Genomic DNA, 18,616 nt, shown 5'->3' with positions numbered 1-18,616 from the left:
AAGGAAAATACTACCCTGAAACCATCTGTTCATAGATTGTAATGCTGTATGGAAAATGTCACTTACCCAGTGTACATCTGTTCGTGGCATTAGTCGCTGCAGATTCACATGCTGTGCACAGTCCGCAGTCTGGTGTTGGGCTCGGAGTGTTACAAGTTGTTTTTCTTCGAAGAAGTCTTTTCGAGTCACGAGACCGAGGGACTCCTCCCACTTCGGTTCCATTGCGCATGGGCGTCGACTCCATCTTAGATTGTTTTCCCCGCAGAGGGTGAGGTAGGAGTTGTGTATGCTAGTAATAGTGCCCATGCAATGGAATGAATATGTATGTACAAAATGAAGGTTAAAGTAATATATTTACAAATGTACACATGTTGAAGATCTACTTCTAAACGGCTACAGGCTCCCGGGGAGGCGGGTGGGCGCATGTGAATCTGCAGCGACTAATGCCACGAACAGATGTACACTGGGTAAGTGACATTTTCCGTTCGGTGGCATGTGTAGCAGCAGATACACATGCTGTGCATAGACTAGTAAGCAGTTATCTCCCCAAAAGCGGTGGTTCAGCCTGTAGGAGTTGAAGTAGTTTGAAATAAAGTTCTTAGTACAGCTTGACCTACTGTGGCTTGTTGTGCAGATAACACATCTACACAGTAGTGCTTAGTAAATGTATGAGGCGTAGACCATGTTGCTGCCTTACATATTTCGTTCATTGGAATATTTCCTAGAAAGGCCATAGTAGCACCTTTCTTTCTGGTTGAGTGTGCCTTTGGTGTAATAGGCAGCTCTCTCTTTGCTTTAAGATTGCAGGTTTGAATGCACCTAACTATCCATCTAGCAATGCCTTGTTTTGAAATAGGATTTCCTGTATGAGGTTTTTGAAAGGCAATAAATAGTTGTTTTGTCTTTCTAATCAGTTTTGTTCTGTCAATGTAGTACATTAGTGCTCTTTTGATGTCTAATGTATGTAGTGCTCTTTCAGCTACGGAATCTGGCTGTGGGAAGAACACTGGTAATTCTACTGTTTGATTTAAGTGGAACGGTGAGACAACCTTTGGTAAGAATTTTGGATTTGTTCTTAGAACTATTTTATTTTTATGTATTTGAATAAATGGTTCTTGTATGGTAAATGCCTGAATCTCACTCACTCTTCTTAGAGATGTGATGGCAATGAGAAATGCAACTTTCCACGTTAAGTATTGCATTTTACAAGAATGCATGGGCTCGAAAGGTGGACCCATGAGTCTTGTTAAGACAATGTTGAGGTTCCATGAAGGAACAGGTGGTGTCCTTGGTGGTATAATTCTCTTTAGGCCTTCCATAAACGCTTTAATGACTGGTATTCTGAATAGTGAAGTTGAGTGAGTAATTTGCAGGTAAGCAGATATTTCGGTGAGATGTATCTTTATGGAAGAAAAAGCTAGATTTGATTTTTGCAAATGTAGTAAATATCCTACTACATCTTTTGGAGATGCGTGTAATGGTTAAATTTGATTGTTATGGCAGTAACAAACAAATCTTTTCCATTTATTTGCATAGCAGGGTCTAGTGGAAGGTCTTCTTGCTTGTTTTATGACCTCCATACATTCCTGTGTGAGGTTTAAGTGTCCGAATTCTAGGATTTCAGGAGCCAAATTGCTAGATTCAGCGATGCTGGGTTTGGATGTCTGATCTGTTGTTTGTGTTGTGTTAACAGATCTGGTCTGTTGGGTAGCTTGACATGAGGCACTACTGAAAGGTCTAGTAGTGTTGTGTACCAAGGTTGTCTTGCCCATGTTGGTGCTATTAGTATGAGTTTGAGTTTGTTTTGACTCAATCTGTTTACTAGATATGGAAGGAGAGGGAGAGGGGGAAAAGCGTACGCAAATATCCCTGACCAGTTCATCCATGGAGCATTGCCTTGGGATCGCTGGTGTGGGTACCTGGATGCGAAGTTTTGGCATTTTGAGTTTTCTTCTGTTGCAAATAGGTCTATTTGGGGTGTTCCCCAAATTTGAAAGTAAGTGTTCAGTATTTGGGGGTGAATTTCCCATTCGTGGATTTGTTGGTGATCTCGAGAGAGATTGTCTGCTAGCTGGTTTTGGATCCCTGGAATAAATTGTGCTATTAGGCGAATGTGGTTGTGAATCGCCCAATGCCATATTTTTTGTGTTAGGAGACACAACTGTGTTGAGTGTGTCCCCCCCTGTTTGTTTAAATAATACATTGTTGTCATGTTGTCTGTTTTGACAAGAATGTATTTGTGGGTTATCATGGGCTGAAATGCTTTTAGCCCTAGAAATACTGCTAACAGTTCTAGGTGATTTATGTGAAACTGCCTTTGATGTATGTCCCATTGTCCTTGGATGCTGTGTTGATTGAGGTGTGCTCCCCACCCTGTCATGGAAGCATCGGTTGTTATGACGTATTGTGGCACTGGGTCTTGGAAAGGCCGCCCTTTGTTTAAATTTGTACTGTTCCACCATAGAAGTGAGATGTATGTTTGGCGGTCTATCAACACCACATCTAGAAGTTGACCCTGTGCATGTGACCATTGTGATGCTAGGCACTGTTGTAAGGGCCGCATGTGTAACCTTGCGTTTGGGACAATGGCTATGCATGAAGACATCATGCCTAGAAGTTTTAATACCATTTTTGCTTGTATCTTTTGTGTTGGATACATGGCCTGTATTACCTTGTGAAATGTTTGAACCCTTTGTGGACTTGGAGTGGCTATCCCTTCTGTTGTGTTGATTGTCGCTCCTAAGTATTGCTGTGTTTGGCACGGCAAAAGGTGTGACTTTGCATAGTTGATGGAGAAACCTAGCTTGTGAAGGGTCTGTATGACATACTTTGTGTGATATGAACACTTTGTTAGCGTGTTGGTTTTGATTAACCAGTCGTCTAAGTAAGGGAACACGTGTATTTGCTGCCTTCTGATATGTGCAGCTACTACTGCTAGGCATTTTGTAAAGACTCTTGGCGCGGTTGTTATTCCGAATGGCAACACTTTGAATTGGTAATGTATTCCTTTGAATACGAACCTTAGGTATTTCCTGTGTGAAGGATGTATCGGTATATGGAAATACGCATCTTTTAGGTCTAATGTTGTCATGTAGTCTTGCTGTTTGAGCAGTGGGATTACGTCTTGTAATGTGACCATGTGAAAGTGGTCTGATTTGATGTAGGTATTTAGTGTTCTGAGATCTAGTATTGGTCTCAGAGTTTTTTCCTTTTTTGGTATTAGAAAGTACAGTGAGTAAACTCCTGTGTTTTTCTGTAGACTTGGTACTAATTCTATTGCGTCCTTTTGCAGTAATGCTTGAACTTCTAGTCCTAGAAGATCTATATGCTGTTTTGACATATTGTGTGTTTTCGGTGGGACGTTTGGAGGGAATTGGAGAAATTCTATGCAATAACCATGCTGGATAATTGCTAAGACCCAAGTGTCTGTTGTTATTTCCTCCCAAGATTTGTAGAACTGGCTTAGTCTTCCCCCCACTGGTGTTGTGTGAAGGGGTTGTGTGACTTGTGAGTCACTGTTTATTTTGAGGGGCTTTGGGACCTTGAAATTTTCCCTGATTTCTTGGGAATTGGCCTCCTCTGTATTGTCCCCGAAAACCTCCCCTTTGATATTGTCCCTGGTAGGTAGGTGGTCTTGTTTGTGAGGTGTTGGTTTCTGTGGGTTGACCTCGAAACCCTCCCCTAAAAGGTGTTTTCCGAAATGTGCCTCTGCTCTGCGGGGAGTACAGTGCGCCCATGGCTTTGGCTGTATGGGTGTCCTTTTTTAGTTTTTCAATGGCAGTGTCCACCTCCGGCCCAAACAATTGCTGTTCATTAAACGGCATATTGAGCACAGCCTGTTGTATTTCAGGTTTGAACCCAGATGTGCGCAGCCATGCGTGCCTCCTTATTGTGACTGCAGTGTTTATTGTCCGTGCAGCTGTATCCGCTGCATCCATGGAAGATCGTATCTGATTGTTCGAGATACTTTGTCCCTCTTCCACCACCTGTTGCGCTCTTTTTTGGAGCTCTTTGGGTAGGTGTTCGATGAGATGTTGCATTTCATCCCAATGAGCCCTGTCGTATCTCGCCAAGAGTGCTTGCGAGTTGGCGATACGCCACTGATTTGCTGCTTGTGCTGCAACCCTTTTTCCCGCTGCATCAAATTTGCGGCTCTCCTTGTCCAGAGGTGGTGCGTAGCCTGATGTATGCGAGTTGGCTCTCTTACGAGCTGCCCCCACAACTACTGAGTCCGGTGTCAGTTGTGTTGTAATAAATATAGGGTCTGTGGGTGGTGCCTTATATTTTTTCTCCACCCTTGGAGTTATAGCTCTGCCTTTAACTGGCTCCTGAAATATTTGTTTCGAGTGCCTTAGCATTCCTGGGAGCATGGGAAGGCTTTGATAATGGCTATGGGTGGAGGACAGGGTGTTAAAGAGGAAGTCATCCTCAATAGGCTCCGAATGTAGTGATACATTATGGAATTCGGCTGCCCTAGCGACCACCTGTGCATATGATGTACTGTCCTCAGGTGGTGACGGTTTAGTTGGGTACGACTCTGGGCTATTGTCTGATACTGGGGCGTCGTAGAGGTCCCATGCATCTGGATCATCCTGGCTCATTGTGGTATGAGCTGGCGAGTATGTTAATGGTGGAGTTTGCGCCGGTGATGCATGAGTTGATGGTGGTGGAGAAGGTGGTGGAGTTACTTTCTTCACCACCTTTGCTTGTGGTTGCTTGTCTCCTTGTTGGAAGGCAAGTTTCCTTTTGATTTTGATTGGGGGAAGAGTGCTGATCCTCCCAGTATCTTTTTGAATAAAGAGCCGCTTTTGCGTGTGATCCGGCTCTATTGTTTGTAATTCCTCTTCAAATCTGTGTTTTTTCATTTGAGAGGACAGTCCTTGTTCCTCTGAGTAGGAACTGATTCTCGGTTCGGATGCCGGATGTTTCGGCACCGAAACCTTTTCTACTGATTTTTTCGGCTCCGACAAAATCTTTTTTCTTTTCTGCGTCGTGCCCTCTTGGTGCCGACCAATCTCGGTGCCGAATGTTTTCTGCGCCACTCTCTCGGGCCCGAGAGTGCTGCGTGCCTGTATCTCGACCGGAGTCGGATGACTTCGGCACCAGCCTGCCCTTTTTCGGTGCCGATGGACGGTCACCTACTTTTCGGGTTAAGCCATGGCCTGTTGGCGGTGGCGTCCCCTGGGCTTTGTCAGTCTTTTCGTGAGCTTTTTGTTTCGACGTCTTACTCACGGTTGACGTTTCTTCGGTGTCGAGTTCTTCGGAATCCGACTCGTGGATGGAGAAAGTTTCTTCTTCTTCCTCCTCGAACCGTTGTTGTCCTGTCGGCGTGGACGCCATCTGCAATCTCCTGGCTCTTCGGTCTCTGAGCGTTTTCCTCGACCGAAACGCGCGACAGGCTTCGCACGTATCCTCCTTGTGCTGGGGGGACAGGCACAAGTTACAGACCAAATGTTGATCCGTATAAGGATATTTATTATGGCATTTAGGACAGAATCGGAACGGGGTCCGTTCCATCAGTCTTGAAGTTGCACGCGGTCGGGCCGACCAGGCCCCGACGGGGGATCGAAATTACCCCGAAGGGCTACCGGAGCTCTTCAAGATTCGGTGTCGATTTGTTCTAACTAACCCGATACCGAACTAAACAATACCGACAAATTTTTCCGAGATTCTGACTAACTTTCCGACCCGAACACGGAGCGAAAAGGAACACGTCCGAACCCGATGGCGGAAAAAAAACAATCTAAGATGGAGTCGACGCCCATGCGCAATGGAACCGAAGTGGGAGGAGTCCCTCGGTCTCGTGACTCGAAAAGATTTCTTCGAAGAAAAACAACTTGTAACACTCCGAGCCCAACACCAGACGGCGGACTGTGCACAGCATGTGTATCTGCAGCTACACATGCCACCGAACATACACATGCTCTGCATAATTCTGACATTTAGGCCCGTATTTATACTTTTTTACTGCCACTTTTGCATCAAAAAGTGGCCCAAATGCAGTGCTAAAAAAGTATAAATGTGGGCCTTGGTCTCGGGCATGGACGTTTTCAAGTTGTTTATCTTCAAAGACATTTCGAGCCACAAAGCTCTTCGAGACTCCACCCTCAGGACACAATGCACCAGGCAAAAGATTCTTCCTAAGATTGGTTTACTCTGCATGTTAAGTTTAGAAGTATAATACACTGAGATTATAGCTTGCTTCTGGGATGGAAGATGGGTACATGTAAATCTACAGCACTACGAACAGATGTTTACAGGGTACATAACATTTTCTGTTCATACATGTGTGACTGTAGATACATATGCTCTGCATACATGAAAAGCATTTCCTCCTGTAAAGAGTGACTAGCGAGCAGATGATGTAATTGTTTGGAACAAAGCCTTTAACACTGTCAAATTAAATCCTGCTGATGGGTCTGAATATTTACTTAGTAGTGTTTAGTGAATGTGTGTGATGTTGACTAAGTAGCAGCTTTACAAATTTCTAGTAAAGGAATATTACACAGAAAGGTCAGGCTAGCTGCCTTTTCCGAATGGAGTATGTTCTAGATGACATGGGTAACATTCGCATAGCTTAAGTAAAACATGCCTGTATGCACTTAACTATCCACCTAGCAATACCTGCCTTTGAAATTGGGGGCTGGCTTTATTAAGGTTTTATGTCGCCCTTGTGCCATGCAAGGGGGGCGCAAAGGCAACACAAAAACTAAGTGAGATTTATCAAGTAATGCAAGACCAGCTTGTATGGCCCTGCATGGCTTGATAAATCTGGAGTAACGCTAGGCAGCGCAAATTGCTACTTACGTTACTCTGTCCCAGGAAGGTGTTACATGGGCATATATATATATATACTCTGGCGCATTCCCAGATTAAGCATTAGTGCTGGACCTGGTAATGTGTCAAATTCTAACGCCTTCCCAGGGGAGGTGCAACAAGGAGAAATATGTTTATTAGGAAAATGCCTCTCAGGATTGTTTTTGTGCTGGAAGGTGTCCCTTCTTGCACAAAAACGGTTCAGCCTGTAACACAGGCACCCCTGCTCCATGGCGCAAGGATGCCTGCATTGGCTCTAGACTGCTAATTATGATCCAGCACAGGCAAAGGACAGAAATGAGCCATATCTTGATAGATATGGCACATTCCTGCTCTCCCAAGATGTCTTGCTGTGCGAAGTTTGATAAATCTGGCCCTGAATTTCCAAAGTGAAGATTGGCAAAAGCGACAACGATTTTGCCTTGCAAGTGGACTTGAAAACAAGGCACAAGTACCTTCTTGATAAAACATATGTATCTTTGTAAGATCTAGGTTATTAGTGCTCTTTCTGCCACAGTGCATAGGTGTGGAAAGAAGATGGGCAACTGGACAAACTGTTTAACATGAAAAGGGGAAATCATCATTCTGTATGAATTTTGGGTTTGTCCTCAAAACAGATCTATCCCCACGAACTTAAATAATGGTTCCTCTATAGTTAAAGCTAGCAAATTACTAATTCTACTAAGACGTGGTAGGAACCAGAAAAGCTACGTTCCAGGACAGTTTCTCTTGAGAACTACATAGAGATTGGAAGTTTGCGCTGGTGGAGTCTTTGGAATAATCACCCTTTTAAGGCCCACCATGACGCATCGATGACCAGTATTTTAAGAGAAAAATGTTCCCTGTTCTGCACGTAGCCTGCCACTTTTGCCAAGTCTAGACGAATGAAAATGTATGCCAAACACACATTCTGTAAAAGTAGTGAAAAACAAATAATATCATTAATAGAGGTTTTGAGAAGCTCTATTTTTATCAGTGCAATAATGAACAAATCTTTCTCACTCAGCAGAGTAGCAATCCTGCGTGGTGGGTTTCCATGCCTCTCACGGGACTGCATACACTCCGGGAGTTCCAAAAATCAGATTCTAAACTCTCAGGCCTTAGATTACTAGAGTTAATTCCTCGAGGTAGGATGACTGAGGGGACCCTTATACCAAGTCAAGAGATACGACCTCAATTGTAATTTTTCATGGATATGCAGGGTCATCTCAAGTAGGATTGAATACCAAGCTTGCCTTACCAAAGTTGGTGCCACTATAGTGAAGGTCATTGGCACGTGCCTCATTTTCCTCAGAAAATGCGGTCAGGGGAGGTTGTGGAAAAAATTGAGCAAAATATCCCTGACCATTTCATCCCTACTTCATTGGCCATGTACTGAAGGTCAGGGGCGAGTCCTTCCCAATGGCAAAGGAGCGTCGCCCCACTGGCTGAGCTAGCAGCTGAAAAATAAAACGATATTTTACTATTGTTTTATTTTTCAGCTGCTGGCTCAGCCAGCGTGTGCTGGGAGGCGTGGGTCTGGGCCAAGGGAGGTGGGAAGAGGAGTGGAGTGCACTAGAAGCACGTCAGTTTGGTTCGCCTAAGACAGCTGGCCAAACTGATATGTGTACTTAGGTTTTCCAACCCGGCTGTGTTGCACAGCCGGGTTGGAGAAACCGCATAGACTCCAGTGCACTGTCTGGGTTACAGACCAAGCTGCTCAGACCAATCCTGACACTGCTCTCATGCTAGGCACAGCATGAGAGAGCACCAGGACTGCAAGGGGAACCTGTGCTGGTGTCCCTGGGACTGCTGCGATACCAGGAGAGCAGGTAGCGACGGCATCGGAACGGTTACGTTTTATTTTTAAATTATTCGTTTAGTGCCCCCAGTGTCCCCTCCCCCTGAGATTTGTAGCAGCCGCCACTGCTGAGAGTGTGCGTTTCGAGACACATCTTGAGTCTTGTGTGATGGAAACAAATTAATGGTAGTACAGCCCCACTGGTAAAAGTACTTTTGCAACACTTAGAGGTTCATCTTCCATTCACAGACTTCTTGATGAGTTCTGCATAGCAGGTCCGCAAAGTCACTGTCACCCACGGCAGATACTCAAATAGTAGCTAAACATGGTTCGATTAGCCTAATGGCGGGATCTCCTGTGTCAGTGCTGACAAAAGGGGTGAGTAAATACTGGTTGTGTTTGGATGTAGTAGATCACTGCTTTACTGTATGGATTTATGAGGACTTTTTTTCCTGAAAAAGGTCCTGGTACCAGACTGATTGCCATGAGCTCCAGGTAGTTCAGATGGTGCCTCTGTCGTTGGGGTTTTGAGATATCATGTACTGTCATTGGGGGTGAGATGTGCTCTCTCTCCCGGAGGGAGGTATCTGTAGTAAATGCTGCCTATGGAAATGAGTAGAGAAAAGGCATGCCCAGCAACAAACTGTTGCTCCACCAGAGGAGGTTGCAGGGACTCCTGGGCTATATCAACCCTAGTTCTTCCCAGTGACCCTCAGCTTGTGAGCATTGACTCACAAGACTTTTTTGCATGGGTCACATTATTGTCCTTACCTTACCTAAGAGGATGTCCTGTCTGGGGAAAAAAAGAAGCAGCTTTTGGAATATCATGACCCTTTCTTGGCTTGGGTAGGCTTTCCATATGAAAACATTGAGAACAGACCCTAGAAATGACTGAATATGGTATGGCTAGAGGTGGGACTTTTTGGCATTGATGGTGACGCCTAGGGTGCAACAATCACACTGCCGCCTAGCTATGTGCTTGACGAACGAGTTACTTACCTTCGGTAACGACTTTTCTGGTGGATACATTAGCTACCTGTGGATTCCTCACCTGATGAATACTCCCATGGCGCCAGCATTTGACGGAAATCTTCTTACTAGTCTCTGCACGTCGACGAGGACGTCACTCTAGCCCACGCGACGCCGTCTGACGTCATACAGGCAATAAGAAGTCCTCGCCGACGTGCCGATGACAGTACCAACATTTTTTACGTGCATGAGAATAATAATAATAACCCAATGCAATGAAAGAGCAAAGCAACATCTCTTAATATTGTAAATCACACAACATTGCAATAAAATAGCTGTAGATTTAATATAACCTTTTTTTTTTTTTTTTTTAAACAAATAAATATATTTATACATACGAATCATGTATATACCCAATATATATATAGATTTATATATACATATACACATATATACAAATATCATACATGCAAAATGTATTGCAACTTTGAAGACCAAAAGGAGCACACTCAAGGATTGCTTGGAGAGACCAAAAAGGCAACGGGGAGGCGGGTGGGACCGTGAGGAATCCACAGGTAGCTAATGTATCCACCAGAAAAGTCGTTACCGAAGGTAAGTAACTCGTTCTTCTGATGGATACAACTACCTGTGGATTCCTCACCTGATGAATAGAGTCCCAAAGCAGTACCACGCCCGGCGGTGGGTGCCTAAATGGTCAAACCAAGAAATCCTGCAGCACTGACCGTGCAAAATGACCGTCCCTTCTGACCTCAGAGTCCAAACAGTAATGTTTCACAAAAGTGTGAAGGGACGACCAAGTTGCGGCCTTGCAGATGTCAACCACAGGAACACCCCTGGCCAAGGCCGAAGAGGCCGACTTAGCTCTGGTGGAGTGAGCTCTAATGCCCTCAGGCGGATCCTTCTTTGCCAAAGAGTAACAGATTTTAATGCAAAGAACAACCCACCTGGAGAGTGTTCTCTTGTGGACTGCCTTTCCTCTCCTCTTGCCCACGTATCCGACAAACAGCTGATCCTCCAGCCTGATATCCTTCATTCTGTCGATATAGAAGCTCAACGCCCTTTTTGGGTCCAGGCGATGTAGTCTTTCTTCCTCCTTTGAAGGATGAGGCGGAGGATAAAACGTGGACAAAGTGATTGTCTGAGCCAAATGGAAGGGTGAAACAACCTTCGGAAGGAAAGCAGCCTTGGTCCTCAACACCACCTTATCCCCATAAAACGTTATATAAGGGGGTTTAACCGATAAGGCCTGCAACTCACTCACTCTCCTTGCAGATGTTATAGCTACCAGGAATACTGTTTTAATAACCAAATACCTTAAGGGGCAAGAATGCATAGGCTCAAAAGGGGACCCCATAAGGAAAGTCAGGACCAAGGACAAATCCCATTGAGGCATAACGAATGGTTTTGGAGGATATTGATTCAGAAGACCTTTCAAGAATCTGAGAACAATAGGGGATTTAAATAACGATGGTTGGTCTGGAAGACAAATGAAGGCTGACAAGGCCGACAAATAACCCTTAATGGTAGCTACTGCACAACCTTTCTGCGCTAGAGACAGTGCAAAAGACAAAACATGTGACAGATGAGCATGTAAGGGATCAATCTGTCTCTCTCCACACCACATAACAAATTTAGACCACCTATTAGCGTAGATAGATTTAGTGGAGTGTCGCCTGGCCGCTAAGATAACATCCACTACATCAGGCGGGAGAGAGAAGGAACTCAGGTTGCCCCGTTCAATCTCCAAGCATGTAGGTGCAGACTCTGGAGGTTGGGGTGTAAAACCTGCCCCTGCGACTGCGAGAGGAGGTCTGCCCTGAGAGGGAGACGGAGCGGAGGGCACAGTGAGAGTTGGAGAAGGTCGGAGTACCATACCCTCCTTGGCCAATCCGGAGCTATTAAGATGACTTGGGCCCGGTCTTGGCGAATTTTCCTCAACACTCGAGGAATCAAGGGTATGGGGGGAAACGCGTAAAGCAACTGGTCGCACCAGGTTATCTGAAACGCGTCCCCCAACGCTCCCTGCATCGGATACTGGAGGCTGCAGAATAACGGGCAATGCGCGTTCTCCCGAGTGGCAAACAGATCTATCCGAGGAAACCCCCACATCTGGAAGATTAAACAGACTTGATCTGGATGGAGACGCCACTCGTGGTCTGCCGAGAATTGGCGACTGAGACTGTCCGCACGTACATTCAAGACCCCGGCCAGATGATTTGCCACCAAGCAAATCTGATGGTCCTTTGCCCAGGACCATAGCCGAAGAGCTTCTCTGCAGAGAAGGTACGACCCTACTCCTCCCTGTTTGTTTATGTACCACATCGTGGTAGTATTGTCCGTCAGGACCTGTACCGACTGACCACGAAGGGATGGGAGGAAGGCCTTGAGAGCCAAACGTACAGCCCGTAACTCCAACAGATTGATATGAAACACCTGTTCCTCTGGAGACCAAAGCCCTTTGATCTCCAGATCCCCCAGATGAGCTCCCCATCCTAGGGTGGAGGCATCCGTTATTACCGTGGCCACTGGTGGCGACTGCGCGAACGGCTTCCCCTGTGAAAGATTGTTGCCCGCAATCCACCACTTCAATTCCACAGCAGCATCTCTGGAGATCTTGACAGTACCTTCTAAATCTCCCTTGTGTTGAGACCACTGCCTTCGGAGGCACCACTGAAGAGCCCTCATGTGCCAGCGAGCATGCGTGACCAACAGAATGCAGGAGGCGAACAGACCGAGCAGACGAAGGACCTTGAGGACTGGAACTACCGCTCCATTTCGAAACATTGGAACCAATTCCTGAATATCTTGAATCCGCTGAGGCGGAGGAAAGGCTCGACTCAATGTTGTATCCAGTACTGCCCCTATGAACAGGAGGCGCTGAGAGGGCTCCAGGTGAGATTTGGGCACGTTCACCGAAAAGCCCAGGTCGAACAACAACTGGGTTGTTGACTGCAGATGATGCGACACAAGCTCCGGGGACTTGGCTTTGATCAACCAGTCGTCCAAGTAAGGGAATACTGCTATCCCCTTCCTTCTGAGCTCCGCCGCAACCACTGACATCACCTTTGTGAAGACTCGAGGTGCTGAAGTAAGACCAAACGGGAGGACCGCAAACTGATAGTGCTGCGACCCTACCACAAACCGGAGATACTTCCTGTGCGACTTGAGTATCGGGATATGAAAGTAAGCATCCTGCAAGTCGACAGACACCATCCAATCTTCCTTGTTCAACGCCAAAAGCACCTGTGCTAGGGTCAGCATCTTGAACTTTTCCTGTTTGAGGAACCAATTCAAGATCCTCAGATCCAGGATTGGTCTCAACTGACCATCCTTTTTGGGAATCAGGAAGTATCTTGAGTAACAACCTCGACCCTTTTCCTGCTCTGGGACCAACTCTACCGCGCCCTTTGAAAGGAGGACTTGAACCTCCTGTTCTAGCAACAGGAGGTGTTCTTCTGAACAATAAGATGGGCGGGGCGGGATGAGGGGCGGGAACTCCCGAAAGGGAAGGGCGTAGCCTTTTCCCACAATGCCGAGAACCCAAGTGTCCGTTGTGATAGACCTCCACTTGTGGAGAAAACGCTGTAATCTTCCCCCTACAGGAGAGGAGTGAGTGGGAAACGGTGGAAGCCTAAGGCTGCTTCCCCTGCTGCACCCCTCCAGAGGACGAGGAAGAGGCAGAGTGCTGTTGAGAGGCTCCTCTGGTACGGACCCCACCCCTCCCCCTCCCTCTAAATGACCTATAGGGGAGGGAAGAGGCGGGTTGCTGGAACCTCCCCCGAAAGGAAGAGGAATAAGAGCCACGCCCAAATCCCCGAAACCTCCTGAAAATTCTAGAAGAGGCAGAGGAAGAAGGAGCTTGCAGTCCTAACGATTTGGCTGTGGCTCTGCTCTCCTTAAATCGTTCCAAGGCCGAATCTGCCTTGGCTCCAAACAGTCTGTCCCCATCAAACGGGAGGTCCAGCAGGGTCGACTGCACATCCGCAGAGAACCCTGAGTTTCGGAGCCAGGCCTGTCTTCTTGCCACCACAGCCGTGCCCATCGCCCTGGCCACCGAGTCGGTCGTGTCCAGCCCAGACTGGATAATCTGGGTCGCGGCAGCCTGGGCGTCCGAGACCACATCCAAAAGACCCTGGGGAAGCTCCGTGAATGAAGACGAAATATCATCCATCAGCGCATGGATGTACCTCCCCAGAATGCACGTGGCGTTGGTGGCCTTCAACGCCAAACTGCATGACGAAAATATTTTCTTGGACTGCGCATCCAGTTTCTTGGAGTCTCTGTCTCCAGGCACCGTCGGGAAGGAACCAGGCGCTGACTTTGAGGAACAGGAGGCTTGCACCACCAAGCTCTCCGGCGTAGGGTGTCTAGAGAGAAAGCCAGGGTCAGATGGTGCAGCTCGATACCTCCTGGCCACAGCCCTATGAACGGCCGAGGAAGACACTGGCTTCTTCCACACCTCCAACACCGGATCCAGCAAAGCCTCATTAAATGGCAAGAGAGGCTCAGCTGCAGCAGAGGCCGGATGCAATACCTCTGTCAGCAAATTCTGCTTTGCCTCTGCCACCGGCAAAGGCAGGTCCAAAAAGCTCGCTGCCTTCCTCACCACAGCATGAAAGGAAGCAGCCTCCTCCGTATATTCCCCTGGAGATGAAAGGTCCCACTCAGGGGAAGTGTCCAGCCCACTGGCTGTATCCAGACCATGCAGTCCGTCTCCAGAGTCCTCAATCTCTCCCTCCTCTAGGACTCGCTGGTACTCTTGCTCTTCTAAAAGACGGAGAGCACGCCTCCTCGAATGAAGTCTCTCCTCGATACGCGGAGTCGACATGGCCTCCGCCGACGTCGAAGAACGGCGCCGATCTCCAGAAGCATCTGACGCCGCGTCCGGCGCCACAGGCAGCTTCGGCGCCGAGGCAGGAGCCGGAGGACGAGGTCTTGGAGCCGATGGACCAACCGGAGTCACAGGGCAAAATCCTGACTTCGACGGAGGGGCAACCTCCGGGGCCGAAACATCCGAAGCCACCGGAGCGGCCACCGACGCCGGCACCGGCGCCGAGCCCACATTCCCAAAAGGGAGAAAGGGCATAAAGGGTGCCGGCCGAAGAGGCGCAGGATCACCCAACGAAAAGGCCAAGGGCCCCGAAGGACCAGCCGGAGCAGCTCCTGGAGCCATCTGCTGAAAGATGGTATACATCGCATTAAGAAACGCGGTACTATCGGCTCCAGGAGTGGGAAAAGCCGGATACTGGGGTGCCTGGATCGAAGGCGACCCCGACGCCGGCCTCGACGTCTGCGACGCCGGAGAAAACACAAGAGGCTGCACCACCTCAATCACTGACGCCTGACCAGGTGAAGTCGGTGACGCCGGAGAGGGCAACGGCGTCGATGGATGCGGCGTGACCGTGGGGCTGACCTCCCAAGTCCTCCGACGCCGAGCCGAAGGTGACCTCGAATGAGACTCCTTGCTGGAGTGACGTCGTGAGTCTCTACGGCGCCGGGAGTCTCGATGACGCCGGTGAGACCTTGGCGAAGAAGACTTCTTATGATGTTTCTCCTTCTTCTTTGACTTTGCCATGAATAACTTGGCCTCGCGCTCTTTGAGGGCCTTCGGATTCATGTGTTGACATGAATCGCAAGTCGAGACGTCGTGGTCGGAGCTCAAACACCATAGACAGTCGGAGTGAGGATCTGTAACTGACATCTTGCCCCCACACTCTCGACAGGGCTTGAAACCCGACTTCCTCTGAGACATTGTTACCGCAGAGAAGACTACGCAGCAGACAATACACTGTAACCACGAAGGTAACAGTAACTCCCTCGAAGATAACCGTTTCGAATGCACGGAAAAAAGGGAACTGTCATCGGCACGTCGGCGAGGACTTCTTATTGCCTGTATGACGTCAGACGGCGTCGCGTGGGCTAGAGTGACGTCCTCGTCGACGTGCAGAGACTAGTAAGAAGATTTCCGTCAAATGCTGGCGCCATGGGAGTATTCATCAGGTGAGGAATCCACAGGTAGTTGTATCCATCAGAAATTACTCCTTGCTGCTGCCCTTGATGAGCCAATCATGTAGGTAAGGAAAGACATGAATGACATTTCCATGCAGGGGCACAACTACCACTGGTAGACATGTGGTAAACACCTTCATGGATGCAGTGAACCTGAAAGGCAGTACTTTGAACTGGAAGTATTGGCTACTTACCACAAGGCACAGGCAGCGGAGATGTGCAGGATGAATGGGGCTGTAGTTAAAGGCATCCTTGAGGATGAGGTCAGCCATGCAGTCCCCCATGAGGAGCAACAGGATGACATCTTCCAGGGTGGTCATGTGAAAGTGCTTGATGAATGTACCAGTTGGGTGGCTTGAGATCTAGAATAAGCCATAAATACCCCTATATTTTTGTCTATTAAGAACTACTGAGAGTAGATTAATTGAGGGGGCACCTGCTCGATGTCTCCTTTGCCTAGGAGGATCTGTCCATCTTTCTGTAGCAGTCGCTGATGTTCATAGGTGAGTATATGCGGTGCGGTAATAGTTTGATGGTGTGATGTGAAACTCTAGGTAGTACCACATCTGAACCACTGAAAACAACTATGTACCGGAGGCTATCATCTCCCATTCTAAAAGGAAGAACCGTAACCTTCCACTGACACTTGTTGTCGGAACCAGAGGAACAAATAGCGAATCACAGTTTAGAAGCAGAGGCGCCCTCGTTAGCGTCATCTCTAGCTTTGTATCGCCTGTTGTCACAGTATCAACCCCTGCAGAAGGACTTGGGTCTGTGTGTGCCCGGAAAGGACTGCTACTGGTACTATCCTTGCCTATGAGTGGGTGTGGGTGACTTGGAACCTCCTCTCCCCTGCTATTTCTGGATAGCAGATCTAGGTCTTGGAAGTCTGCATTGCACCCCTGACCTCGTCGACCTGTGTTTTTAAAAATATTTTCTAGCATTGTGTAGATGTGAGAGCAGAACAAATGCTCCCATCAAACAGAACACTGATGACATATTGCTCCACCTCGGTTCTAAAACCTGAGACTATAAGCCAAGCGTTGCACTTTAACGGGATTCTGGTATTAATCTCTCGAGACAGCATGAGCAGAATGCAACGCACACGTAATGTATGCATTTGATATCACCTTTCCTTCCACAACCAGCTCTTGTGGTTGTCTTCAGGGAGAAGTTTAACTCGATATACCTCCCAAGGGCCATACACCGGGACCTGTGCTATGGCTGTGGAGCTCCTCTACTTCAGCCTCAGACTCACTGGAGGACAACTCCTATGGCTTTGCTGTCTCTGCATCAGCTGTATACTGGTAGGCCCAGGCTTTTTTCCCTCAATGCCAAATGTCTCCTCGGGTCTGAACAAGTTCAGTGTTTTAAGCCGCTTGTTTCTGCATTTTGTGGTATGCCCAATGGCATTTGTGTAGATGTGGAATGGTATTATTGCACCAGAATGCTTTACACGCCGATTAGATTGCTGCATTGTGATTGGGGGGCAAACAAAGGTTGAATATGTAATGCTGACTTGATTAGGAAAGTTTGCATTACATTTAAGCTAAAATTGGAAATCTCTCCTTTCCATAACATCCCCACACAATAGTCATTATTTAAAAGACCTGCTTCTTTGAGGAAGCTGCAACAAGCCTGCATGGAGTGGAGTCCTAGTATCACTATCCAGCAAAGATTGTCCATCACTGTAGTTGAAGTTTCAAAGGCCGGCACCAAAGGTGGCTGGTGTCCTGTGAAGTTATCCCGTTGTTGTGATAGAAGCCTCAATGACTGGCTCCTAAAGTCCTCACTAAAAACCATGTTGGTCCTCAAGCTGGTACTAAAACATCTGAACCCGATGGCAGCGAAAAACACAATAGGAGGTGGAGACGTTGCCCTGGTGCATTGTGGGCTGATAGTCGAGTCAGAAGGAGTCTTGTGACTTTAAACTTCCTCAAAGAAAAATAACTTTTTTTTCTTACACTAAATAGCATGAGTATGTGGAGCATGTGTATCTAAAGCCACACGTGATAAAACCTATTTTTACATAACACTTGCTACTGAGGATTCTGCCTATTCTGAGCAGTCTGAATAAAAGTTATTTCTGCTACCTGCCTTAACCGTCTTCATTTTCTCAACCTGCAAAGGTTTTAATGCTGAGTTCACATTGTGGGATTCAACTACGGCTACCCACAAATGTTTGCAGCAGGAGAAAGACTCCAATGAACTAATGTTTTCTGCGCCAAGTCATTTTATGTCAAAGCTCACAGCTGGTTCCACTATAATCTATAATGAAGGAACTTCTATTGTGGAATAAGATTTCATGCAACCACTGGGATTTAACGTTCTACATTAACTTGAAATGTTATGCCTGTTATTACCAAAGTAATCGAAGCGTCCTGGGGCCAGTCGCTCTGGGAAATGAGAAGCAAACAGGAAGACAGTGAGCAGTGCACAGAACAAGTGATAGATGTAAGATGAAATCGCCATGTTTGAGTTGCAGTCCTCTCCAAAGCAGAGTAGGATCTAGAAGAAAAGAAAATAGCAAATCCATCAGCAAAGAAATAAAAAAATGCACATTTTACAAGATACCCAGAAATAGGAACTGCTAAGAAAGGAATTGCAAACCAATGGGAGTTGATTCTATCTGCCAAGCCACACGCCCTAGCGAAAAAGCAGTATAAAAAAGAAATTCTCATTTGTCAGGGTGCAGGCAAAACCCATCTTGCCTCCCCACTAATTACCTATCAGAGCTCCAAAGAACTGTTTGGTGACTTCTAAAATACATTACATTTTCACCTGAGTGTTCTTCCTCTAAAGGTAAAGGCGTCTTTGACCTCCCTGAGGGTGAATATGGACCCCAGGAACACCAATATACTGTGTCAAGTCTCCCCGAGAACCACATTTGCAGGCACAAACAACAACCCACAAGTTGTGAAAAGAGCTAATTATAAATGTAGTTGGTGCATGGCCTCACAAAACCATGTAAGTAATATTAATTTAGTATAATGCAGTTCTGTGAGAAAAAGTATCTGCCTT

At 47.0% G+C, this 18,616-nt stretch overlaps 1 protein-coding gene across 4 annotated transcripts in view; it reads right to left on the bottom strand.

Moving 5' to 3' along the window:
* The window catches only part of PAQR6 (progestin and adipoQ receptor family member 6), a 233,022-nt gene that overhangs the window by 10,315 nt on the left and 204,091 nt on the right, over positions 1 to 18,616 (bottom strand). For all 4 annotated transcript variants that reach the window (XM_069218005.1, XM_069218002.1, XM_069218003.1 and 1 more), the window contains one exon: positions 17,959 to 18,103. In XM_069218005.1, the coding sequence (XP_069074106.1) occupies positions 17,959 to 18,103 (145 nt within the window). The remainder of the gene's footprint in view (positions 1 to 17,958; positions 18,104 to 18,616) is intronic.

This window comes from Pleurodeles waltl, chromosome 12 (genome assembly GCF_031143425.1).
Source record: "Pleurodeles waltl isolate 20211129_DDA chromosome 12, aPleWal1.hap1.20221129, whole genome shotgun sequence".
Classification (NCBI taxonomy): domain Eukaryota; kingdom Metazoa; phylum Chordata; class Amphibia; order Caudata; family Salamandridae; genus Pleurodeles; species Pleurodeles waltl.
Note: the sequence above shows the minus strand (reverse complement) of the source record. Positions and strands in the feature narration are given on the sequence as shown.